Genomic DNA, 26,497 nt, shown 5'->3' with positions numbered 1-26,497 from the left:
TATATATATATATATATATATACATACATATGTGTATATATATATATATATATATATATATAACGCCGACACATTAATAGTAGGGTAAAATTAATCTGTCTCACGACCTTTCTTGTAATGAGTTTGTATTTTCAATAAATCAACCAATAAAGAAAATAACTAAAGGCCCAATAGTTTGCTGTAAATTACTTACTATGATTTGATTAATCTTGACTGACGATATCAAGCTGCTGAATTACACTTGACATTTGGTGTCACGGCGCTGTGCCGCATACATGCTGCATACAGATCTCAAGAAAACACAAATATTCCGCACCCCCACATTGACAGGTCAGGTCAGGTCAGGTCTGGTATGGGGGCACGCGTCGCGGTGACACTTCGCTGCGCTCACCTTCAGAGGCGTAGCCAAGCCGGGGCGAGCCGGGGCGGCGCCCCGGTTAGGACTCCCTGCGCCCCGGTTGAAAAAAATCAAGCTTTTTCGATTCTTCATTTTCATGCCGTTTTTTTCTTTCGGTCTTGCGCGAATGTGCTTGCGCTATTCTATGTGCGCGATGTTATCCATTCACCGTTTGCCTCCCGATACCGGATGTTGTTTTAGCGATCAGCGAACGGCGTGGGTGATGTTCGATTTTTTTTCCTGTGGGCGTGCGCCCCTACTGGAAAAATTCCTGGCTACGCCTCTGCTCACCTTCTTGCTCCACTCCATCGGTGACCATACGGCGTAGGACCGATCACCCGCCCACACCCCCACAATCTCAAGATGCTTCCCGAGCTGCTCCAACCACCGCGCACGCGGTCGCCCTACTGGGTGCTTCCACCCCCTTGGGTCCGGAGCGGACAGAATCCTGTTCGCTGGATCCGAGGGTGGGTCACGTACCACGTGGCCGTAGAACGTCAGCTGTCGCTCCCATATCTGGCAGTTGACGCACTCCATCCCCGCTCGCTCGAGAACTGTCTGGTTTGACACACGGTCTCGCCAGTGGATCCCGAGGGGCTGCTCGTGTGGAGGGGGAGGGGTCTTCAGCGGGCAAGTGCTGTTCTGAGCGTCAAAGCGAGCAAAGAAGCGGTTAAGATCGTTGAGCAGACGGATGTCGCCCTCACAGCTCTGCGGCACGGGCTTGTAGTCCGTGATGGTCTGAATGCCCTGCCAAAGGCTCCGTGCGTCCCTGCTATCCTTGAAGTGGGCGGTAATCTTGCAAGAGAACGCCCTTTTCGCTTCCTTGATGCCCCGGGACAGGGCATAAATGAGTATACCCGGCAGAGTTATTAAAGAAGCACTTACATACTACGTTCTTATCACAATCAGAATTCCTTAACATAATAAACTACAATGGTGTCACAAATTGATTGCAAATTATATACTATGTCAATGTGCACCACATGCTTTTTCTCACAAATCTAATTCTGCAACCATGACATGCAGATTTAAGTCAAGCAAAGCTAAATTACATATATAAACTATTTAAATCAGGTTTCAAATCAATATAAAACATATGAAAATTGTTATTGTGATCACAGAGAAATTGATAAAAAGCTTAATCAATGGGGTGGGTTTGCACTCATTTATGTTATGTACATTTTTACACACAGTTTAATAGTTATGATCGGCCTTTTGAACTATAATTCAGATGAAACCCCATGCTTAAAATTAGTTGGACACTGTGTACTAGCTGAAGACTTGAAAGAGAATTATTTTTAATTCAGTGTCAATTTTTGGATTTACTGATGTTTTAGTGACTATGTCAAATGGTGATTCTTATTTTGTGGTTAGCATGCAGTCAAGATGGATGTTATGTTAACACTAACCACTTGAAACACCAATAGCTTTCATTGCCATCACAATGTTACAATGATGAAATAATAATACAAGACTACAGGAGCAAGAAAATAAAAATCACATTCCTACTGACTTACACTATTAAATGTTCTTTTGCGCATCATAGTACAATGTTAGGCGTTCAAAATATTACACATTGGAACAAACAAGATCATTTGAATCCAGAGAATTTAAATCCAAGGTTTGTTTGAACCTCTTTTTGGATAATTTTCCTTGCCTTGTATGAGACTTGAGATAACGCTCCTTGTTGTGGATGACCTGAATGTACTGGTCTGTACCACTGTTCTGTTGATCACTGCTTGAGCCCAGAGAGGCGGAGTCAGACTCGGTCAGAGTGGGCTCCAAATTTGGTTTTGTCTTTGATTTGATTTGCCTGCTCCTATTTGGGGACTGACCAGGTCTTCCTGGAGAATTCATGTGGTGCCTGGTTCGGACCAGTAGAGGTTCCGCTCCTCTTATACTATCCTGGGACCAGGAGTGTGATTTTAAACCTCTCCATCTGATATCTGCTTCCTCCACCTCATCTTCTTCCTGGGATCTGTACCGTCCTCTACCTACGTGGCTCTCTTTAGCTACAGACATGTGGCTCTCTACTCTGTCACCAATGTAGAAGTGTGCTGGCTGGTGGAGGTCAGATAGTGAACAGGGTCGATGAGCTCTCTCTAACAATACCCTTCTTCTATGTTTACCCTCTTTCTCCTCCTCATCTTCATTCAAATTCTGTTGGGACAGATGAGATCTGTGGGGGGGCGGTTGGTGGTGTGGGGTACGAGGTGGGTAGCGCTTAATGTTGCATGGGTAGAGTTCTAGGATCTCTGCTGGTTCCTCCTCCATTAAGTAATGGCGTGGGATACGAGTGGCCGAGCGAAGCAGCTTTTTCCTGGGTTCATGTTCATTGACAATTACGTAGCGGGTGGCAGGACCATGCCGACCCCCATAGCTCTGGGCAGTAATGATACCTGCTGGTTCAACAGGATGTATAGCACGTACGGTCTTCCTGTAGAGGGGATCAGATTGGATGTTGTCAGAATATCTGGGTTGTTGATTGCACGCCTTATGGTAGTAAGACTTTGAGCGGCAGGAACCACTTGGGCCTCCCAGAAATGTTGTCTGCCTGGTATGAGGAATGACAACACATAATATCAGATTGTAATACTGTCAATGTGAGTTTTTGCAGAAATTTGAAAATCGTGTAATTACTGTATGAAAGAGGTCATGAAAAATACTAAGCCAGTGACCCAAGACTTTTGGACAGTACTTCACCACATTTAGCTTTCAAGGTATGAACCACAACTATTGAACGATCTAACTATCAAACCACAACTTTCGAAAATTATTTAATATATTTTCAATAATTTACTGTTTCTCCTAATTTTAAATTATGTATTGTTTCTCATTATTATATATACTGTATAAATACACACATGCAAGCACATAATAATAATAATAATAATAATAATAATAGTAGTAGTAATAATAATACAGCGAATCCCATTCATCATGGGGATACATTCCAGAACCACCCACGAGAGGTCAAAAGGTTTTGATTTTGCAGCAGATTCACTCCACCCAAGAAATCCATCCATCCAGGGTCAGGTCGCGGGGTCAGCAGCTTTAGGAGGGACTCCCAGACTTCCCTCTCCCCAGCCACTTCATCCAGCTCATCCCGGGGGATCCCAAGGCATTCCCAGGCCAGCCAAGAGACATAGTCTCTCCAGTGCGTCCTGGGTCGTCCACGGGGTCTCCTACCGGTGGGACATGCCTGGAACACCTCCCCAGGGAGGTGTCCAGGAGCCATCCCGATGAGATGCCCGAGCCACCTCATCTGGCTCCTCTCAACGTGGAGGAGCAGCGGCTCTACTCCGAGTCTCTCCCGGATGACCGAGCTTCTCACCTTATCTCTAAGGGAGAGCCCGGACACCCTGCGGAGGAAACTCATTTCGGCCGCTTGTATCCTGGATGTTGTTCTTTCGGTCACGACCCATAGCTCGTGACCATAGGTGAGGGTAGGAGCGTAGACTGACCAGTAAATTGAGAGATTTACCTTTTGGCTCAGCTCTCTCTTTACCACGACAGACCGGTACAGAGTCCGCATTACTGCTGACGCTGCACCGATCCGCCTGTCAATCTCGCGCTCCATCCTGACCTCACTCATGAACAAGACCCCAAGATACTTGAACTCCTCCACTTGGGGCAGGATCTCATCCCCGATCCGGAGAGGGCATTCTACCCTTTTCCGACCGAGGACCATGGACTCGGATTTGGAGGTGCTGCTCCTTCTGAATCCGAGGTTCAACCTCCCGATGGACCCTCCTCTCCAGCACCCCTGAATAGACCTTACCAGGGAGGCTGAGGAGTGTGAGGAGGTCTTCGAAGTATTCTCCCCACCGACTCACGACGTCCCGAGTCGAGGTCAGCAGCACGCCATCTCCACTGTAAACAGTGTTGACGGTGCACTGCTCCCCCCTCCTGAGACGCCGGATGGTGGACCAGAATTTCCTCGAAGCCGTCCGGAAGTCATTCTCCATGGCCTCACCAAACTCCTCCCATGCCCGGATTTTTGTCTCAGCAACCGCCGAAGCCACGTTCCGCTTGGCCATCCGGTCAGCTGCCTCCGGAGTCCCGCAGGCCAAAATGGCTCGATAGGACTCCTACTTCAGCTTGACGGCATCCCTTACTGCCGGTGTCCACCAGCGGGTTCGGGGATTTGCCGCCACGACAGGCACCAACGACCTTACGGCCACAGCTCTGGTCGGCTGCCTCAACAATGGAGGCGTGGAACATGGTCCACTCGGACTCAATGTCCCCCGCCTCCTCCGGGACGTGGGAAAAGCTCTGCCGGAGGTGGCAGTTGAAGCTCTTCCTGACAGGGGATTCTGCCAGACGTTCCCAGCTGCATTATATCACAGTACGTTTGGGTCTGCCAGGTCGGACCGGCATCTTCCCCCACCATCGGAGCCTCCCCACCACCAGGTGGTGATCCGTTGACAGTTCCGCCCCTCTCTTCACCCGAGTGTCCAAAACATGCGGCCGCAAATCCGATGACACGAGTACAAAGTCGGTCATCGAACTGCGGCCTAGGGTGTCCTGGTGCCAAGTGCACGCATGGACACCCTTATGCTTGAACATGGTGTTCATTATTGACAATCCGTGTCGAGCACAGAATTCCAATAATAGAACACCGCTCGGGTTCAGATCGGGGGGGCCGTTCCTCCCAATCACGCACTTCCAGGTCTCACTGTCATTGCCCACGTGAGCATTGAAGTCACCCAGTAGAACGATGGAGTCCCCAGAAAGAGCGCTCTCCAGCACTTCCTCCAGGGACTCCAAGAAGGGTGGGTACTCTGAGCTGCCGTTTGGTGCATAGACACAAACAACAGTCAGGACCCGTCCCCCCACCCGAAGGTGTGCCAATGTGCAGGGACCCAGCTGGGGGGCAATAAGTATACACACACCTGCTCGATGCCTCTCACCGTGGGCAACTCCAGAGTGGAAGAGAGGGCTTGTACCGGAACCCAAACTTTGTGTTGAGGCAAGTCCGACTATGTCTAGTCGGAACCTTTCTGCCTCGCACACCAGCTCACAATGCATCCGACCCCTTTGGCCCCTCCCTTGGCAATGTTGTACTGCACAATACAGTCGAAATGTGTTCAAATTCATTCTCTTGACACACAACACAACAATCACCTATTGGGTACGTTCTCCAGTTTATGTTTAGGGATTGCTGCAGGACTTCTGGAGGATCCAGCCACAGGTCTGTTCAGTTCTCCCCGAGATGCAGACTGCGTAATTGTACGTATACTGTTACTGCGCGGACCAGGAGTATGGAGGTTTGTGATGCTGCTGTTCCGCTGTGGGGAGGAAGTTTGGATGGAGGGATCCTGGCTTGTGATGTCACTCTCCTGTTCATCTGTCTTTTGATCCCCCACTTCTTCTCCTGGAGTCTGAAGTCTTGCTGAGAAATGGTTAAACATTACAGTGTCAGTGGCTATGTTTATTCAGTTATTTATTTGGATTAAAAGTCTGGTTGGAATAAAAATGTTTCATGTTCACACTGCATTTGGAATATTCTGACCAGATCAAGCCCATTACGGACAAAATTTTATTCCGATTGAGAGGGGTGGTTTATGTCGATTGATTAATGCACATGAAAACACTCATAGCAAAATGTTGGAACAAACTGCCTTTACCGTACGCGATTCTCTTATTCCCATAAACTGCCTCTTCCTTGGTTCATCATTGCATGCAGAAGAATGTACAGCTGGCCTTCTATCTTAAAAACCAACACTGGCAAATACAAAAGTGCAGTCTGGAAGATAAACTGCAGCGCGAATATTAATCGTTAACTTGACATAACGCAAACGAGAAAACTAGCCGAGATAACGCTAATGTTTAAAGTAAAACGGACGGAGCGTTGTTTTGTTGACATGGAAGACACTATGGTTTCTTCTACAACTATAAATCCATCCACCCATTATCTGAACCGCTTATCCTCATGAGGGTTGCGGGCTCTTCTACTATTCCCGCTATATTTCGTCAATCTGCGTATATCAAAATGATTTCTTCTGATTGAAAGTGTGATCCATGAATATGCAAGTCCTAATCGGATCAATATTTTTAGTGTCCATGAAAACAGTGTATCCAATCATAAATTTAATCCAAACTGATCAAATTAAAGAAATTTTCCATGTAAACGTAGCCATTGAGAGAGAGCACTCCACAAATTCACCTACCTGCAGCCATCTGAAAGACTTTCTTTTTATCATCAGTACGCTCCTAAAGGGATTAGAAAGTTACTGTTAGATATTTTCTATTTTTCTCAACCTCTTTCAAATGTACAGTACAATAGTATGTTATTTCCCATATTTCATTCATTCACTGGTTTTAAACACAGACGGTCCGAGTTGGGTTCATTCAGTTGAGTTTATTGGAGGCACATGGGCAGTAAACTGTGCCTTAAAGTATGGGTGCAGATGGCACTAGGAACAGGTGGGGAACTCGCCCCTATACATTAGGACCATGATCGGCACTCACACTTAGGGCGACAAAAAAAAAAAACGAATATAATGTCCCGTCAGAATTTCAATCACCTACTTTCTGATCTGATCTCCAACTCAGGAAGGAGACGAATCTTACAAGACACATACAGTAGATTACATGCTATCTACTACTCATGTAAACACTATTGTCGCATGTTATTGTACATTTATAAGGCTGGGAAGCACAGGGAGCACACAACTCTGGTGTTACAGCCTTGTGAGCTCTAATTTCCGACCCTCACCTTCACAGTCGGCGCTCGTCTTTCCACGCTGGTAGACATGAGGTGTTTGTTCAACGTGTAAGACTTCAGGAACAATTTTCAGTTGATGTTTGTAACTTTTTTCTCCTTAGCAAGGTAAGTCAATTGTTGACTTTAAAAATACTGTAAATATACATACACATGTCTGCTTTTATTTTGACCCAAAACTCATTTTTTACAGTGTGAGGTTTGCGGCCAGGGTGAGGTGGCCATGCCATGTAAATAGACCATTGCCGAGATATGGCAGGTAATTGTTTTGTGTAGGTGAGAATAAGATTGAGAATCTACATTGAATTAATAACCGGCATTAGATATTCTGTGAAAATGTGTATTGCGGGGAATGTGAAAATTCATATTATGTTGAAAATAGTTCCCAAGGGATTCTAAATTTACTGAACAATATAAATTTGGGATGGAAATGATGGAGATGAATTTAATTTGTTAAATTCCATATTTACTTGAATATATTTTGATTGGGTTAATTTTTGGGGTGGAAATGGGAAATTCTGTGAAAAGAAATATTGAAAAATTAGAAAATATTACCTCAGCTGCCCTGAATTTTTGGAATTTTCGAATAGTTGAGATGTGAAAGTTGCTGAATGCAGAAGAACTGATGAGATGGAAAAACTGGTGAGATTAATAATAAAGTTTTGGCGTAGAACAACATGTTAATGCTGTTCAGCATTCACACCATTGCTGGACTCAAAGCAGTTTATGGTTTGTAAATACATTATGTAGCAGTTTAAACACACCTGAATTAAATTTGCTACTCAAATGTAAAGACCCAAGAGCAAACCAAGCAAAAAAATGTTGCAATGACTTCAAATCAAGGATTTTCAACTTTAAAAGCTACATATTGTCAATTAATAGTTTGTTTGAAACTCACTGTCTGGAGCTGCATCATCAACTGGTTGTTGGTGAATTTCAGAGATCTGGCAATGGCCTGGAGATAGTATATCAGCATGCTAAAACACAAAAGATGTAAGTCATAGTAAGGGTTACACTGTGTGTGTGGGAGTACAAGTGTGTGTGCGTATGAATGTGTGAGAGAGAGAGAGAGAGAGAGAGAGAGAGAGAGAGAGAGAGAGAGAGAGAGAGAGAGAGAGAGAGAGAGAGAGAGAGAGAGAGAGAGAGAGAGACTAAATGTGCGTGGGAGTGTATGGTCTTACAAGAGAAGAAGTAGTGCTGGCAACACTACAACAGGGCTGGTGATGTAACTCATCACTTTACTGAACCACAGGGGAAAGTCGCTGGCCACCGTTTCAGATATGATGTCATAGATTTTCTCTTGACCACTGCAAAATATTTTTATTCTTTGATTATCACACAATGAAACAAGATAAGACGTTATCATCCTTAAATCCCTGCCGTAATGAGAATCACAAGACATGTACTGGATAATCAGCAACAAAAAAACGCTTTGAAATTAATTTCAGTGAGTTAACGCAGGTGAAAAAAGACCCAAGTACTTTAACAATTATGAGATACAGTAGACATACTGTATTGTGTCAAAAAATACCATTTGTCAACTGTGACCAATTGGTTTAGAACAATGCCTGCCAACGTGAGAATCCCATGTTTTGTCACTATACTGATGGGTTGAATCCAGTGACTACATTTTGGGAATTCAACTATGACAATGAAGAGGGTTCATTTATTCATTCATTTTCTGAATAGCTTATCTTCATAAGTCTCATGGTCGTGCTGGGGCCTATCCCAGCAGTCTTTGGGTGCCAGGCGGAGTAGACCCTGAACTGTTTGCCAGCCAATCGCAGAGCACATATAGACAAACACCTACTCACACACACACACACACACACAATCACACATTCAGAAAATTTGGAGTGGTCAATCAGCCTACCATGTAAGTTTTGGTGGGAGTAAACAGGAGTACCGGGAGCAAACCCACGTAGGCACGAGAGTATGCAAATTCCACACAGGAAGCAGCCAGAACCGAAACCTGCACCTCTGGACTGTGAGGCAGACATGCAAATCAGTGCCCCAGCGTGCTACCCATGAAGAGGGTTCGTCTTACCTAAATGGTCCACAGTGCTGTGATGGTCGGTATCTTACAATGGCAAATATTGTGGGCAGCATACACAAAAAGAGCATAAAGAGCAGCATCGCCAAGTAGAAATTATTTGATCTGCAATAAACAGACAGCACGATTGATTAATTTTGAAATGGATAAAGTAAAGCAAATCACAGATTATGTTAAAAGTGTCTTTAATTGATATGTATGAAAGTATACCGTGCTGATAATGCTGACTATTAGATACTTTTTTGAGGCTTTTCCTTTACGTCATTTCCAAAGTCCGGCCCGCGGGCCAAATTCGGCCCCCGGTCAGATTTCATTTGGCCCGTAGCTTCGGTCTTATAATGTATTATTTATGGCCCGCCTGCACTGTCAAACTGAATAAAAAAAAAAATCATGAAACTTGAAACTATAATTCCTCCTATTACCAAAAGGTTGCAGCACCAACCCCTACGCTCATTTCTGCCATGGCGACTGCAAAGAAAATGAGGAAAGTTTACATTGAAGGCCGTTGCTTTCAAGAGAAATGGGAATTACATTACTTCTTCACTGAAAATCAAGGCAATTGTGTTTGTATAATTTGTAAAGAGACGGTTGCCTTGTTTAAGGATTTCAACCTAAAGAGACACCATCAGACTAAACATGCTAACACATACGACAAGCTAACAGGGAGTGACCGCGCTAATAAAGTGAAGCAGCTCCAAGCTGAACTGGCATCGCAACAGCGATTCATTACGTGGGGCTGTGAGTCAAAAGTAAATCAAAAGTAAAAATTACTTAATATTAAATATTACGAAGTAGCCATGTTAATACTGTTGATGTTATGAACCTGTAGACGTGACAAAAATTATTACTTTCTGAAAAATATTGTAAATGACAGGAGCAAAATTCACTTGTTTTAAGTTTTAATAATAACAGACAACTTTGCATTACCGTAATTTTTGGACTATAAGTCGCACCGGAGTATAAGTCGCACCAGCCATAAAATGCCCAAAAAAGTGAAAAAAAACATTGATAAGTCGCTCCGGAGTATAAGTCGCATTTTGGGGGGCAATTTATTCGACAAAATCCTGTCAGGCTTCGGGGTGGAGGAATGGAGCGAGGCGACCAAGTGCAGCTTGGACCAGGGTTTATTGCAGGAACCAAAATACAAACCCGGCAAACTGACGTGACTAAACAAAACCAAAAGGACAGACTCGGCAAGCTGACGTGGCTAAACAACATACCATCAGGTCTAACCGCCCAAAACGTGAAACAAAAGACAGGAACAAAACAAACCGCGTGACAGTGAGACATGCATTGTCCACACATCTCGTGCAATGCTCCGACGGCGAGTGACACGCAAACAGAACTTAAATAAGACACAGGTAACGAGAGGCAGGTGCGTGTGATTACACAAATCAAGGGCACACAGGAAGGGAGGGGCAAGCACACAGACACAGAACTGGGGACGAGACATGACAGAACCTCCCCCACAAGGGACGGCTCCCGACGCCCCAAAAACACAACCCCCCACGGCGGCACGCGGGGGGGCGGGGGGGCAGCGCACTAGTCCAAATGGCCCTACTGGTTCTCGAAGTGGTTCGAACGGCGCACGGCGGCGACTGGGGGAACAGTACTGCACTCTGGCGGAAACTCGGGGATACAGAACCGCACTCGGGCGGAAACTCGGGGATACAGAACCGCACTCGGGCGGAAACTCGGGGATCGGGACCGTGCTCGGCAGAAACTTGTAAAGTCAGGGCCGCGATCAGCGGCAGTGGAGTCCGATCACGCTGGAACCTGCTCGGACGATGGACGAGGATCGGGCGTCGCTGGAGCGAAGTCCGATGGCGCCGGAACCTTCTCGGATGATGGACGTGGATCGGGCGTCGCTGGAGCGAAGTCCGATGGCGCCGGAACCTTCTCGGACGATGGACGTGGATCGGGCGTCGCGGACGGGAGCTGATGGCGGAGGGTCCAAGCGCTGGTCGCTGTGTTGGTCAGAGCATTCTGTCAGGCTTCGGGGTGGAGTAATGGAGCGAGGGCGACCAAGTGCAGCTTGGACCAGGGTTTATTGCAGAAGACTCCAAAATACAAACCCGGCAAACTGACGTGACTAAACAAAACCAAAAGGACTGACCGCCAAAGCGTGAAACAAAAGACAGGAACAAAACAAACCGCGTGACAGTGAGACATGCATTGTCCACACATCTCGTGCAATGCTCCGACGGCGAGTGACACGCAAACAGAACTTAAATAAGACACAGGTAACGAGAGGCAGGTGCGTGTGATTACACAAATCAAGGGCACACAGGAAGGGAGGGGCAAGCACACAGACACAGAACTGGGGACGAGACATGACAAATCCAACACCAAGAACAGTCATGAACGAGCAACAACAGGCTAAACGATAGGTATGCTAACGTGACATAAACACAAACTAAGAGCTGAGAACGGCCCTGACGTAATATTCAGAGTTATTCAAAAAACTATTACATAAATAACACGTTAATAAAACCATCTGTGTCACTCCAATTCATTAAATCCATCAATCGTGCGCGCCGCTGACGGCTCTTGCACTTCAAAATATTCCACAGGCCCATATAACGATATATAAATTATATATCAAATAACTATTATATAAGCAACAATGTTATCAAACCATCTGTGCACTCTAAATCATTAAATCCATCGATCAAATTCCTCGTCCTTTGTCAACAACGCCGCGCGTGCGTGCGCCCTGACGTCAGCCTCGTCGTTATTCCACAGATCTACTATATAACTATATTGTAGCGTTAACAAAGTTCAAGGAAAGACGTGGGTTTGGTAAACGGCTCTTTATTTAACAAAACAAACTTCCAGGCGTGTGGCGGCGTGGACCTCCAGCCACGGAAATGGAAGAGAGCTCCATAGAATAGGACCGGGCGTGCGTAAAAGCCATGACCGAGCCCCATCCACCGTCCCCGGACAGCCACCCGGCCGAGCGCCGGCCCTCGACTTCCATCCACGGAGGTGAAAGACAGCTCGTTAGAGTAGGACCGGGCGTGCGTAAAAGCATTGTCCGAGCCCCATCCACCGTCCCTGGACAGCCACCCGGCCGAGCGCCGGCCCCCGACTTCAATCCACGGAAGTGAAAGAGAGCTCCGTCGAATCAATCTTTGTCCTTTATGTAAACAACGCCGCGTCGCGCTGCTGACGTCGCGCTGCTGACGTCGCGCTGCTGACGTCGCGCTGCTGAACGCGACGTCGCGCTGCTGACGTCACTTGAAATTCAAATTACAGTAATCCCTTGCTACATTGCGGTTCGTTTATCGCGGTTTCATCATTTTCTTTTTTTTTTTTGAAAGGTTTTGAAAAAAAACACATAAGTCGCTCCTGAGTATAAGTCGCCCCCCCACCCAAACTATGAAAAAAAACGCGACTTATAGTCCGAAAATTACGGTACTTATAACTCCTGTTTAAAATCTTCATGAGGCAAAAATAATTTTAAACTCTTATTTAAGGTATTTCATACAGTTTGTTCAATGTTATCTGACTCTTCGGATATGAATGAAAGGCAGAATTTGTGTTTTTAGAATTGTTCACATCTTTCTGAGTGGTTTATAATTGGTTATTTTGTCATTTAAAAAATAAAGACAATTGGGACAATGAAATTTGTTTCATAACAGTGTGTATTTGCATGAAAGTTCTGTAGTTAAAAAATGTCTGAAAAACTATTGGCCCCCGGGCCCCTTCACTTTATCAAATCTGGCCCTCCATGCAAAAAGTTTGGACACTCCTGCTTTACGGGTTAGTACCTTTTTTTAGGATTGTGTAAAAAAATAATCCGACTGCTTAATCAATTCTGTTGTAAAGATACTGTGGTGCCTCTACTGACGAACGCCTATACTTATGAACTTTCGAGATACGAACCGGAGCCTCTCAAATAATTTGCATCTACTCACGAATCAATTTCCGACTTCCGAACCGACGCACTAGCCACGCCCCTCCATCCCGCCTTTTGCTCTGCCATTCCCTGTTCGTATTGGCACGTTAGCAGTGTAAAAACAAGTAGTGTAGTAGAGTATGTCTCCAAAGACTATCGATAAAAACTCGGAAACATAAAGGTGCATGGCAAATGCATGCGAATCGTCGAGCTCACAACAGAGTATGGCCGGTGTTGTACCAAGTAGGTATCCCTGCTGCAGGAGGCATTGAGTGAAAGGCGGAAACCATTGCCGTGCGGCAGACACTTTTGTGTTTGTCAATTTCCATCTTTAGAATATAAATGGGGTATATGAGGTCACACTTAATAGAACTAGCATGCAATAGCATTTAATAGTGCAGTTAAGTATCTTTCCTGTGCTTAGGGGTTTGAGTGTATGTGGGTACTATTTTACACCACATCTGGTGAGCCAGAAAAAACATTGTAGGGGTGAATAATGTGCGACATCATCAGTGGTCAAGGACATTACTCGTGTAATTGTGTGTTTCTGGAGGATGAAGAAGATGCGTAAGACACTGTGATTTACCACCATTGCCACAGATCTGGAAAAGTGTGAGAGGAGAAAACCAGACTGAAGCCCATAACTGACATGGTAAAATAATACAAATATGTTGAGGACGAGATCTGTATCAATTAGAGAATAACATTCACTTGCAGGGTGTCAGAATGGCAGACTGATTTGAGAAACTGGCTGCTCAGCACATCAAATAAAACCTGCCTTCCACACTCAACCCCCACCATTTTGCGCACAGAGCAAACAGACCCAAAGAAGACACCATCGCCATAGCCCTTCACTCCGGTATATGTAATGTATGTACATAATATGTATGTATGTACGTACGTATGTATATATATATACATACCGTAATTTTCGGACTATAAGTCGCGGTTTTTTTCATAGTTTGGGTGGGGGGGCGACTTATACTCAGGAGCGACTTATATATGTTTTTTTCACAAATCTTTACTTGATCATTAACACATCACTTACTTACAAGTATAGTTGACCACTTCACATGTTATTTTTAGTATAATTGATCACTTCACATGCTTTTATATCTTTATCTTGAACATATTAAAAACATGAAAAATAGAGAGAAAAAATCAAATAAAGCAATTAACACTTTAATGCGCCATATCCTAGTCCACTGTCTGCTGTATGCACACTTGCTCCATTTTTGCTCCTCTTATATTTATTATGTTATTTGTTTATTTATTATTTATTCATCACTCTTATTTATTCATTGTTTGTGCCTTCTTGTTTTTATTTTTTTGTGTTGTTTACTTGTATGCATATTGTGTACTATGTCTTGTCACCGTGGGATAGTGGGAACGTAATTTCGATCTCTTTGTGTGTCTTGGCATATGAAGAAATTGACAATAAAGCAGATTTTGACTTTGATGAAACAACCAAATAAACAAAACAAAAAACTACAGCTGAAAAAAACCCTGTTATTTTCAGACGAAACTGGATGAGGGCGCTCTAAATTTCACCGTTGGCCGTGACTCATCAACTGGGAAGGGCTTAACAAAAATGGCACCAAAAAGAAACTCATATTCTGCAGGTTACAAACTTCAAGTTGTAAAATATGCAGCCGAAAACAGTAATCGAGCAGCAGAAAGAAAGTTTGGAGTTAGTGAGAAACTTGTAAGGGATTGGTGAAAATCGGAGCTTCTTCAGAGCGAACAAAGCTCTGCTTGTGATGGACAGCATGCGAGCGCATATCACGCCACAGATAAAAGAGAAATTAAAAAGCCTCAACTCCATACCTGCCATCATCCCTGGAGGCTGTACTAAAATACTTCAGCCACTTTACGTCTCCGTGAATAGGAGCTTTAAAGCAGTTCTGCGTAACCTGTGGGAGCAGTGGATGGTGGACGGAGAACACAGCTTCACGGCAACCGGGAGAATGCGACGTGCAACATTCCTGGACGTCATTGGATGGATTGACAAAGCGTGGGCTTCGGTTACACCCAAAATCATTCTGTCAGAATTTAGAAAAACTGGAATAATTCCAACTGAAACTGACGAGGAGTCTGACGTCAGCGACGGAGATGACGAAGGGCCCCATGTACTACCGGCATCAGTCGTGGCTTTGTTTGAAAGTGACACGGAGGACGAAGAGTTTGAAGGATTTAATGATTAGGAGTGACGCAGAAGGTTTGGAAAAAAGTGTTATTTTTGTTATAGTTATTTGATATATATTTTATTTTGTGTAGCAACTTCTATATGTTTTTATCGTTACAGTTCATAGTTGTTGGCTTGTTGAACTCTTGTTTTGTTAAATAAAGGGCTGTTTACCAAACCCACGTCTTCCCTTGTACTTTGTTAACGCTACAATATATTTATATAATACATCTGTGGAATAAAAGTAGTCGCAACTGACCCACGAGGCTGACGTCAGCTGCTCACGCGCGGCGTTGTTGACGTAAAGGACGAGAAATTTGATCGATGGATTTAATGATTTGGAGTGACACAAATGGTTTGATAATATTGTTGTTTATGTGATAGTTATTTAAAATATAGTTTATATATCGTTGTATGGGTCTGTGGAATAATTTGGACTGCAGCGCGGCACACGGCATTGTTGACAAAGGACGATCGATAAAAGACGAGAAATTTGATCGATGGATTTAATGATTTGGAGTGACACAAATGGTTTGACAATATTGTTGTTTATGTGATAGTTATTTAAAATATAATTTATATATCGTTGTATGGGCCTGTGGAATAATTTGAACTGCGGCGCGGCACACGGCATTGTTGACAAAGGACGATCGATGGATTTAATGAATTGGAGTGACACAGATGGTTTTATAAACGTGTTATTTATGTAATAATTTTTTTAAATAACTCTGAATGTTACGTCAGGCCCGTTCTCAGCTCCTCGTTTGTGTTTGTCACGTTAGCATACCGTATCGTTTAGCCTGTTGTTGCTCGTTCATGTCTGTTCTTGGTGTTGGATTTTGTCGAATAAATTGCCCCCCAATATGCGACTTATACTCCGGAGCGACTTATATATATTTTTTTCACTTTTTTGGGCATTTTATGGCTGGTGCGGCTTGTACTCCGGAGCGACTTATAGTCCGAAAATTACGGTGTATATATATATATATATATATATATATATATATATATATATATATATATATATATATGTGTATATATATATATGTATATATATTAGGGGTGTAACGATTCATCGATACACATCGATTAATCGATGTAATGCTCTACGATTTATTGGCATCGATGCTAAACGTAAACATCGATTTATATCGCCGTGTTTGACCTCGGACATTAGACGCGACTTTATTTTGAAATCCAGTTCATTGTTGCTTGCTTCCTCTTTCCGGGAGCAGTACGCGGCGTGTTGTGTTGTGAGCAGAGCAGGCACGTGAAAGGGGAGCCGACAACTACGCGGCTCCTGGGCTGGTGCTATGGCTAGTGTCCAAGAAGACGAGGAAATTCGCTCCCCTTTGGGCTTCAAGTCATTCGTTTGGAAGCACTTTGGATTCCAAAGAAAAGATGGCTCAACGGACAATTAAAATTATTGTAAATAAATAGTTCAGTAATGCACTTTAAAGTTAATGGTATTACAAAAAAAGAAAGAATATTAATTTTTCTTTACTTATATGAGAAGAAATATAGGTATTTGATAAAGTTCAGTGTTAAAATAAGCACTTTGTATACTACAATACTCTTGTAATTTCCTAAATAAAGAGTTTGCAGTACCTTGTTGATTTTGCGTATGAATTGTTATAAATCAGGATATTGTTCTATATTTTTTATTTAAAAAAAAAATAAAAATATCGATCGTGGAGCACTATATCGTGATGTATCGTGAATGAATCACAGCAGGCTTTAAGATATCGGCAAATATCGTATCGTGATTCTTTGTATCGATATGATATCGTATCGTGACAAAACCCGCGATTTACACCCCTAATATATATATATATATATATATATAACGCCGACACATTAATAGTAGGGTAAAACTAATCTGTCTCACGACCTTTCTTGTAATGAGTTTGTATTTTCAATAAATCAACCAATAAAGAAAATAACTAAAGGCCCAATAGTTTGCTGTAAATTACTTACTATGATTTGATTAATCTTGACTGACGATATCAAGCTGCTGAATTACACTTGACATTTGGTGTCACGGCGCTGTGCCGCATACATGCTGCATACAGATCTCAAGAAAACACAAATATTCCGCTCCCCCACATTGACAGGTCAGGTCAGGTCTGGTATGGGGGCACGCGTCGCGGTGACACTTCGTTGCGCTCACCTTCTTGCTCCACTCCATCGGTGACCATACGGCGTAGGACCGAGCACCCGCCCGACACCCCCACAATCTCAAGATGCTTCCCGAGCTGCTCCAACCACCGCGCACGCGGTCGCCCTACTGGGTGCTTCCACCCCCTTGGGTCTGGAGCGGACAGAATCCTGTTCGCTGGATCCGAGGGCGGGTCACGTACCACGTGGCCGTAGAAGGTCAGCTGTCGCTCCCATATCTGGCAGTTGACGCACTCCATCCCCGCTCGCTCGAGAACCGTCTGGTTTGACACACGGTCTCGCCAGTGGATCCCGAGGATGCGACGGAGGGAAGTGCACGCAAAGGTGTTCAGTCTTTGCCTTTGCCCGCCAGTCAGTGTCCATGCTTCACAAGAGTAAAGCAGGACGGGCATGACCAGCGAGCAAAAGACTTGAACCTTTGTCAACGTGCTCAGATATAAGGCGCGCCAAACAGTCCCATTCAGTGAGCCCATCGCTCCATGCGCAAGACCAAGCCGACGAGCGACCTTAGCCTCACACGAAGTGGCGCAGTGAACCACGCTGCCGAGATAAGTGAACTTGTCTATGATCTCCACCTTCTCGCCCGCCGCATCGGCTGACTCGATAGCAGTGTCCATATAGCCACCGAAGACCTGGATCTTCGTCTTGATCCAGGAGAAGCGCAGTCCCACAGGGTCCGCCTCCTCGCTCAGTGCTTCAAGTGCTTCGGTCAACACGTCTAGGATCTCCGCAAAGATCACAGCGTCGTCAGCAATGTCCAGATCAGTGATCCGAACATTGCCGAACGACACCCCGCAGCCCATCCTGTCTACAACGCGGCCCACAATCCAGTCCATACAAGTGCTGAAAAGTGATGGGGCTAGTACGCACCCCTGCCTCACCCCAGTATTGACTGGAGAGAAGTCAGAGGTGGTGCATCCGTACTTAACAGCACTTTCTGTGTCGGAGTATAGAGCCGAGATGAGATGGACAAGCTGCGGGGGATCCCGCCTAGCCCCAGATGTCTCCACAGATCATCTCTACTGACTTGAGTCGAACGCCTTCTTGAAATCTATATAGGCTGCAAGCAGCTTTCTATCGAAATCTCGAAAGCCCTCGGTGAGAACATGAAGCGTGAGGATGTGGTCTACGGTTGATCTTTTTGGTGTGAAACCGGACTGCTTAGGGCGCTGGTAGTCTAAGAGCTGCTGACGTATCCTGTTCAGAAGTACCCGGGCGAAGACTTTGCCTGGCACCGAGAGAAGGGTAACCCCTCGGTGGTTGTTACACTCCCGGATATCACCCTTCCCCTTCCAGGTAGGGACCACAACGCCCCTTTTCCAGTCGATTGGGATGAGTCCCGAGCTCCATACGGAGCAAATCAGCGTGTGCAACCATCGGAGGGCGGCATCCCCTCCAGCTTCGAACATCTCTGCACAGAAACCGCAGATTCCCGGAGCCTTTCCATCCCTCAGCTGTCCCAGAGCCTTTCGGACTTCCTCAAGGGTAGGCGCATCAATGCTGAGGGGTGGGTTAGGCACCAGGTTCTGGATGCCCACAGCAGAGAGCTTGCAGCGTGGAGGTTCGGCCCGATACAACTCCTCGAAGTATTTGGCCGAACGCTTCAGCCCATCTTCTTCCGATAGGACACTGCCATCAGCCGCTAGGACCGTCAAGCTGCGCGGGCGGGGCCCGGACGAGCGGAGTTCTTGAATTGCCTCGTAAGCCGGGCGAGCGTCACTTTTACCCAAGTGACCCTAGACCGCCTCACAGAGATCTCAAACCCGCCCGTCAAGGCGGGCATGCGGGAGTCATCCTGGAGTGAGAGTACGTTCCAGGCGGCCACCCAGACCAAACGTCTCAGGTTCAACCGAGGGTTTCGCGATCGAGTGAGCGACACCTCTGCACCACCGCAACGCGAGGCCCCCCCCAACCAGCAGCTCAAATGGCTTCTCGCCACAGTTCCCTGTAGCGACCGGTTCTGCCATCTAGTCTTGCCTTGGGGCACTCGTCGATTATGTCCACCGTCTCCTGGGAAAGGGCACTCCGACGATTCCTAGGGATCTCTGGAATGCTATCGCTGGCAGCCGCCAGGACTGCGTCTCTGAAGCCCTCCCACAGTGCCAGCGGGTCCTCTGTTGCGCCCAGCCCACCAAGCCTCCCAGGCAAGTTCCCGGCATACGCGTCCGCCACGCCAGGTTCCTGCAGTCGACTGACGTCCAGCCGAATCTGGCCGGGCGTTGCTCACCTCGGCGCTCGAAGGCGTAGTTTCAGCATTGCCACAAGAAGCCTGTGGTCGGTGTTGAAGAACTGTGCACTTCAGAACACCCTGCAGTTCTGCAGCAGGGTCCAGCGACCGTCCACAAGTACCTGGTCAATCTCCTTCCTAACCAGGCCGGTATTTGAATACCAGGTCCAACGCCACGAATCCGGCCTCTGGAACCATAATCCACCAACTCTCAAACCATGACTCCTGGCAAAGTCAAGCATCATGATGGAGTTGGTGTCACGTTCCCCATTGGGGAAATTTCCAGAGCGGTGAGGACCGATACATGCCTCGTAGCCATCCCTGCAGGTACCAGCGACAGCATTGAAGTCCCCAAGAACAATCAGCGTGTCCCTCCCAGGAAGAGCGTCCACAACCGAGCTGAGTTCAGCGTAGAAGTTTTCCTTCGCAGACGGCTCACTCGTCCCGGTGGGAGCGTACACTGCGACAAACGATACTACGCCCAACGAGTGTGTGAGCGGTAGTCGCATAATATGCTCCGAGACCGACGTGACCTCCTTTATCTGTGACGCCACCTGGTCGGCCACCGCAATGGCCACTCCCTCTTTGTGCTGACCGTCGAGTCAACCAGACCAGTGGTAGGTGTATACACCTGCCCTGATCTCGCCAGAGCCCGGCCGCCGCACTTAAGAGAAAGCAGCCACCGCGATGCCCAGCCGAGCGAGCTCCGCCGACAAGGCGGGCATGCGGGAGTCATCCTGGAGTGAGAGTACGTTCCAGGCGGCCACCCAGACCAAACGCCTCAGGTTCAACCGAGGGTTTCGCGATCGGGTGAGCGACACACAGCGAGGCCGTGCCCATACCGACCCGGTTGCTCCGGGGTTTACCCTCAATCGGGCTGCGGGGGTCCCGAGGGCTTTGCCCCACCGCCTTCATACGGCGCCATATTTTGGCCTCGGGGGTACTTCCCAGGAGCGGGTTTCTAGTATGATTTCGTCGACGTTCTGTTGCGGGTGAAATTTAAGGGGGTGGGGGTGCAAGCCCCACTCCCCCGTGGCTACGGACGCAAGAGATGCCATCCCTTTCAGCACCTGGCCAAAGTGCCCAAGTACAGCCGATAACATTGACAGCTTTGCATGAAAGAAATATACTATTATCCTGACTGTTACGTCAAATCCATCCCTCCATTAGTAAAATCACCAGTGGTAAATGTATGTATCTATGTTTTATTATGAAGCAACATTTGTCCAGTTAGGAGTACAGTGATCCAATGTTTATTGCTGATAATTGGTTCCAAGACCCCCATGATAGGTGAAAATCCGCGATGGAGAGTCAATATTTTTACGATATCTGTACAAGACTTTTATAATTTTATTTATCAACACTTTATTGTATTTTTAAACAGCCCATGTTGCATTTGGTTGTCATGCCTCGTTCGTGACAAAACAAAGTGCACATCTGAGATGCTGCTGATTCTGCTGACGCAAATGAAGTGGAAGAGTGGATACGTAGCGGGAGGCTGAGCTAAAGCGTGGTTAGAGCTGCTCTTACAGCTCTACGCCAATTAACAGCAAGGATACAGATCAACATGTTCCCATTGGTCAAGTCTCCTCTACCGGCCAATCGTGTGCTGTGAAATCGTATGGCAGACAAAGCCCCGTGCTCCAAGTGACACCGCAAAAAGCCACGATGCACCAAATATATCTGCAATTTATGTTTTCATAAAAACCCGCGATGCACTAAGGCCGCAATATGTGAAGTGTGAAGTGGCGAGGGAGCACTGTAGACCGTAAACTTTTCAAACCATTATACTGTAGTATGCTGTCTGTTACAGTTGATGTAAATGCCTGACCTGGATGCTTTGAAGACTTGCTGATGGGGAACATTACAAGTGAGGACCGCCCAGCTCCGGAGATACATTAGCCCAATCAACTTCAACACATTGAAGGCAGGAAGACAAGGGGAGAAAAAAGCTCCCATCCTGTGGGAAAGAAAGAGTTATTTACACACCAATTGGGTGACATCGGTAAAACACATTATGTTCTTTACTGCAAGGTGACAATTCTGAAATTATATGATGGAATCTGATGTGTCAGCTACAGAAGTGCAATTGAGACATTGTGGGTGTTTCTAACAAGGGCATGGATAGTGAGCACTACAGAACAGACGGTTAACTTTTAAACAGAACTTCAATGGCAGTCAAGCTACCTAAACATTTTACAAATCTTTCAACTTACCAGATCATCCCTTGGTTATAAATCAAGTGCAGGACATTCTCTGCTATTTTGAATTCCCCATATTCAGGCTGGAAATACAAAAAAGAATATTGGTATCGTTTGAATCTAATCTAATCTCATAAATTTTCCAATTCGATTTGGGTAAATGTACAGTACAATATACAATATACCAATTGCAGAATTTTAATTAATTATATTATAATGAATGAATGAATGAATTCATTCATTCATTCATTCATTCGTTCATTAATTAATTCATCAATTCATTAATTAATTAATGTATTTATTTACCACTGCATGTGCTGACATTTTCGCCTTCAGTCAATTTAAGAAATGTGAAACATTCATATTAAAAAAACTGCTTCATTCCATAATAAGAAAATAATAATGGGTTAGTTCTGTGTTCAACTTACAAATTTGCTCTCCAAATCCCAACAGCAACAGTCACTGAGGTAACGAACGACCAAGCCTCTAATGAAATCAATGAGCAGGATGCTGGCCACTGTAAAGATCATGTCTATGATGGACAGCTTCAGCATTTCCTAGAGGTTTGGTTTAAACATGAAGACAGAAATAGTAATTATACACCAAACAAAAAAGCTCTATTTCTATTTAATGCAAATCGTGTCATGGAAAAGACTGACTCATTTTTATCTAAAGTCTTTAAAAAATTTAATTTATCTCCCATGGATGGATTATCAATGCATTAGCTATAGTAGACCACTTAGCATACTGTAAACAGGCCCTGTCTGAAAGACCAAATTTTAGGAACATTCAGTCTTGGGGGGGATCTCAGAGATGCGGCTGTGGACTCGGTCGGATTTTTGCACCGAGTCCGAGTCCGGCCTCTTGCCCATGAGTCCGAGTCCGAGTCCGGCTGTCCATTTTTTTGTTAATTCATGTGACTGCTTAGTCTTTATTCAAGGCTAATTTAGATCAAAATCTAAATAATTACAACAGTTTTGTGATGGCTTTGTCTTTATTAAACATATAAACGAATACAATAAACAGATACTTTCAAGTTTTAATCATTAATTACACCATTATAGCTCAGACATTTATCTAAACACAAATAATTAGTGACGACCCCTTATTTGGAAAGCGAAAAACCCATGTCGTACGGCGTCAGCACTATGTTGTTTTCAATAAAAACATGAAGAACTCACGTTTGCGTCAGTCAATTTTAATTTTTATAAAGGATTATTCTCATTTGATGTCTTTAAATTCATCCGCGTTCTGCCATTGAAGCGGGGTGCATTCAAAGACCAGTCGTACAGACGGAACACTCATTCACTTCACCAAAACGCAACAATATAATTACGTGAGCTCTTTGCATAAACCTCGATGCAAAGAAACTCCTCTTTTTGGGTACAGGCTACAAGGAGTATATATTACAAAGGAGACTTTATACTTAATTGTGATCATCATTCATCCATCCATCCATTTTATTTTATTACTCAGGTATTTTCAAAGCAAATTAATATTGTTGCATTTATTAATTTGCTTTAACATGACAGCGCAATATAATTAAAAGCTGACACGATAGCAATGTCAAACGTGTTCATTTAAGAAAAAGCCACACACGTTTTGTGATCAAATCTTTCATAACGAGAATGATTTGAGTGAATTGATTTTACAATTTTTATCCCCCCTCCCCACCATCTGTCACTTTGCTTGGGACAAAAGGAGCCTTCAGAACTGAAATTTCTTCTCAATTATTCATTCAAATCAATTCACTCAAATCATTCTCGTTATGAAAGATTTGATCACAAAACGTTTCCGTCTGTACGACTGGTCTTTGAATGCACCCCGCTTCAATGGCAGAACGCGGATGAATTTAAAGACATCAAATGAGAATAATCCTTTATAAAAATTAAAATTGACTGACGCAAACGTGAGTTCTTCATGTTTTTATTGAAAACAACATAGTGACGACGCCGTACGACATCGGTTTTTCGCTATAATTCGGTATAATTCGAGGTCGTCCACCCTCACCCAAAGTTAAGGTTTCATGGGAATATTATTGTCATAATTGTCTGGACCATATATTATAATTGTTTAATGGTAGTTATTGATAGATCTTGAAGATGTCAAGTTATAGGTGCATAAGACTATGTTGTTCATGCATATAGCACGTTCATTGTAAGAGGGGAAGAGATGTTGTGTATTTTGGGCTAACTCAAATTCCGTAGTAGAAAAACCCCGGAAGTGGGATGGGCATTCTGTGTTGTTCTGGTACGCCCTGTGAACGCACTGTGAGTAAGGAATAAAGCAGATCATTCACGTCGTTGTCCGACCTATTCTTGCTATCTAAGAACCTGGAAAATAGTAAGGATATAACATATATCACGGGTCATTACGACGAGTTTGGTGGAGTTTTTACTGTTTCTTCCAACTCCTACCGCGCTGACTGTAACCTGACACTCTCTGGCTGCGTCTTGCCTCTTTTTTTTATTGTCGGACTCGGTGGACTCGGTCAAAATCAGCACCGAGTCCGAGTCCGGCAAAAATGACCGAGTCCGAGTCCCCGAGTCCGAGCCGAGTCCACAGCCCTGGTCTATAGTACTACATCAGTATTCATCAAGTATACTACATCCAAACAGTGCTTTATGTCTGCAATGGTCATACATTTTTTTTAGGGATGCACCGAAATAAGAATTCTTGGCCGAAACCGAAAACCAAAAATGAGGAAACCAAGGCCGAAAACCGAAACACCGAAAGAAATGATTATGTCAGTTATTAGAACCACAGCATTTATGGCTACATGTGTACTAACCTCACTAAAATCAAGGCATTGCAATAAACCAGTTACAAAAGTATGAAAATATTTATTTAGCACTGACATTACAACAATGCACAATATAAATTCAAAAATAAAATAAAATAAAAATAAAATGTTTAACTTGACCCCACTCATGTGTACATTAAATAATAATTTACAGGCTTATAACTGACTGGCCTGCTGAAAGACTGTAAAATTAAATATGTTCTCTTATAAAAACATCCGCCACAGACGGAGTGGGCGTGCTCGGTGTCAGTTTCCTTTTCTGTGTCGCCTTCTTCTCATATTCAGAATGGCGATCGGAATGTTTGGATTTCAGGTGATGAATTAAACCCGACGTGGAGAAACGTTTTGCAGATGCACCCCCTCTTGAAATTTCAGCGTTGCATGTTTTGCAAATCGCTATCCGTGGATCTTTCTCTGAGATAGTGAAATCAGTCCACACCGCAGACATGCTGGCTCTTATCCCGTTTTCCCGCCTGCTGGCTGCGCTGTTTGCTCACGTCATCACAAGTTTCGGCCGTGTTGTTTCGGTGATTTAGGTCTTTCGGCCAAAAACCGAAAATGCACTTTTGGGTCATTTTCGGCCGAAATTTTTCGGTGGCCGAATTTTCGGTGCATCCCTAATTTTTTTCCATCATCGTTGATTTGTTTGTTCATGCGTGTTTGTTTGCAACTCCTTATTGAATTCAACAGTTTTGTGTATGCAGCAGGTTCCAAGGCTTCCAAGGTCCCAGGCTCTCATAAACTTCATCCAGATTCACCGTGGTGAGGTGGTTTCTTGTGAGTTTTTTTCTGTCTTGTCATTTCTTGTTTTATTTTGAAAATCCTGACTCTCCTCGTTTCAGGTCACTTGCCTTTCCTCGTGTAACATCAATGTCTACCCTTATTCCTGATTATGTCCACCTGTTTGCCATTACCCTCACATGTGAAATAAGCTTTGTCCAAATTCACGGGCTGTGTCCTTGAAGGCCGCTCTTTTGGTCACTTTTTTAGTTGGATGACGTCACCTTTGGAGCGACACGACTACACGTGAAAAATTCTTGCCGACATACACTGTCTTTGAATCCAGCCTTTAAATCTGGCCTTCTTTTTATAGCTTGCTTCTTTTTTAGTTTTAAGAGTAGAGCGTCCAAGTATTTTTTTAGAAGTGACGCGTTTGTTTTTTTTCAGGTTAGTAATCCTCCCAGTTGGAGAGCTTTTAGTTTGTTTCATAGTCATTGTTTGCCTATCTTTAATGAAGCTCTTTCGTGACGGCCAATTCATCTCTGCGCCTGAGTCCCAGCTTGTCTGTACAGTTTGGCCAGACTGATAGAAACACTGTTAGAAACATTTTTCCGACACTTTGAACACTCTCCCGAGGCTTTTCCCACAGAGTGATGGCTTTCATGAGTTCCCGCCTGATAGGAAGAGCCAGAGCCTCGACCACGGCAGAATTGGCATATAACTTCCCGCTTTGCGGCTCTGTCACAGACTTTCAAGATACCCTTCAAAGCTCTTCGATCATGCCTGCTTGGACCAGGACAGTCCTTCTCAAATAGTGGGGCGCGCCCCTCTGGAGGGGGGGGCACGGTGCGATACCAAGGAGGGCGCGTGTGACACCAGGGAGCATGCTTTTCTTTTGGCTGTACTATATTAAAGGATAATTAGACATCCACTGCAGTAGGTGGGTGTGGCGGTATCACTGTAAGAGTGGGGGAGAAAAAGACCCCTACGCGGCCTCCCCTACGAGTAGCTTACAGGTTTAATAAGCCTACAAAAGCGAAACTAATGTCTTTGCCACGTCTGCAGACCACACAAAGCCTAGCTGGTTTAGCTTTACTGTAGCTCA

At 44.7% G+C, this 26,497-nt stretch overlaps 1 protein-coding gene across 2 annotated transcripts in view; it reads right to left on the bottom strand.

The window, feature by feature from the left end:
* Positions 1 to 1,566: 1,566 nt before the first annotated feature.
* The window catches only part of LOC119120155 (transmembrane channel-like protein 3), a 124,236-nt gene continuing 99,305 nt past the window's right edge, over positions 1,567 to 26,497 (bottom strand). For both annotated transcript variants that reach the window (XM_037246787.1, XM_037246788.1), the window contains 9 exons: positions 22,298 to 22,426; positions 21,885 to 21,952; positions 21,500 to 21,628; positions 9,172 to 9,282; positions 8,306 to 8,431; positions 8,023 to 8,101; positions 6,571 to 6,613; positions 5,525 to 5,792; positions 1,567 to 2,951 (listed from right to left, as the gene is read on the bottom strand). In XM_037246787.1, the coding sequence (XP_037102682.1) occupies positions 1,967 to 2,951; positions 5,525 to 5,792; positions 6,571 to 6,613; positions 8,023 to 8,101; positions 8,306 to 8,431; positions 9,172 to 9,282; positions 21,500 to 21,628; positions 21,885 to 21,952; positions 22,298 to 22,426 (1,938 nt within the window). In that variant the 3' untranslated portion in view covers positions 1,567 to 1,966. The remainder of the gene's footprint in view (positions 2,952 to 5,524; positions 5,793 to 6,570; positions 6,614 to 8,022; positions 8,102 to 8,305; positions 8,432 to 9,171; positions 9,283 to 21,499; positions 21,629 to 21,884; positions 21,953 to 22,297; positions 22,427 to 26,497) is intronic.

This window comes from Syngnathus acus, chromosome 3, assembly GCF_901709675.1.
Source record: "Syngnathus acus chromosome 3, fSynAcu1.2, whole genome shotgun sequence".
NCBI classification, from domain to species: Eukaryota; Metazoa; Chordata; class Actinopteri; order Syngnathiformes; family Syngnathidae; genus Syngnathus; species Syngnathus acus.
This window is presented reverse-complemented; position numbering and strand designations above follow the sequence as displayed.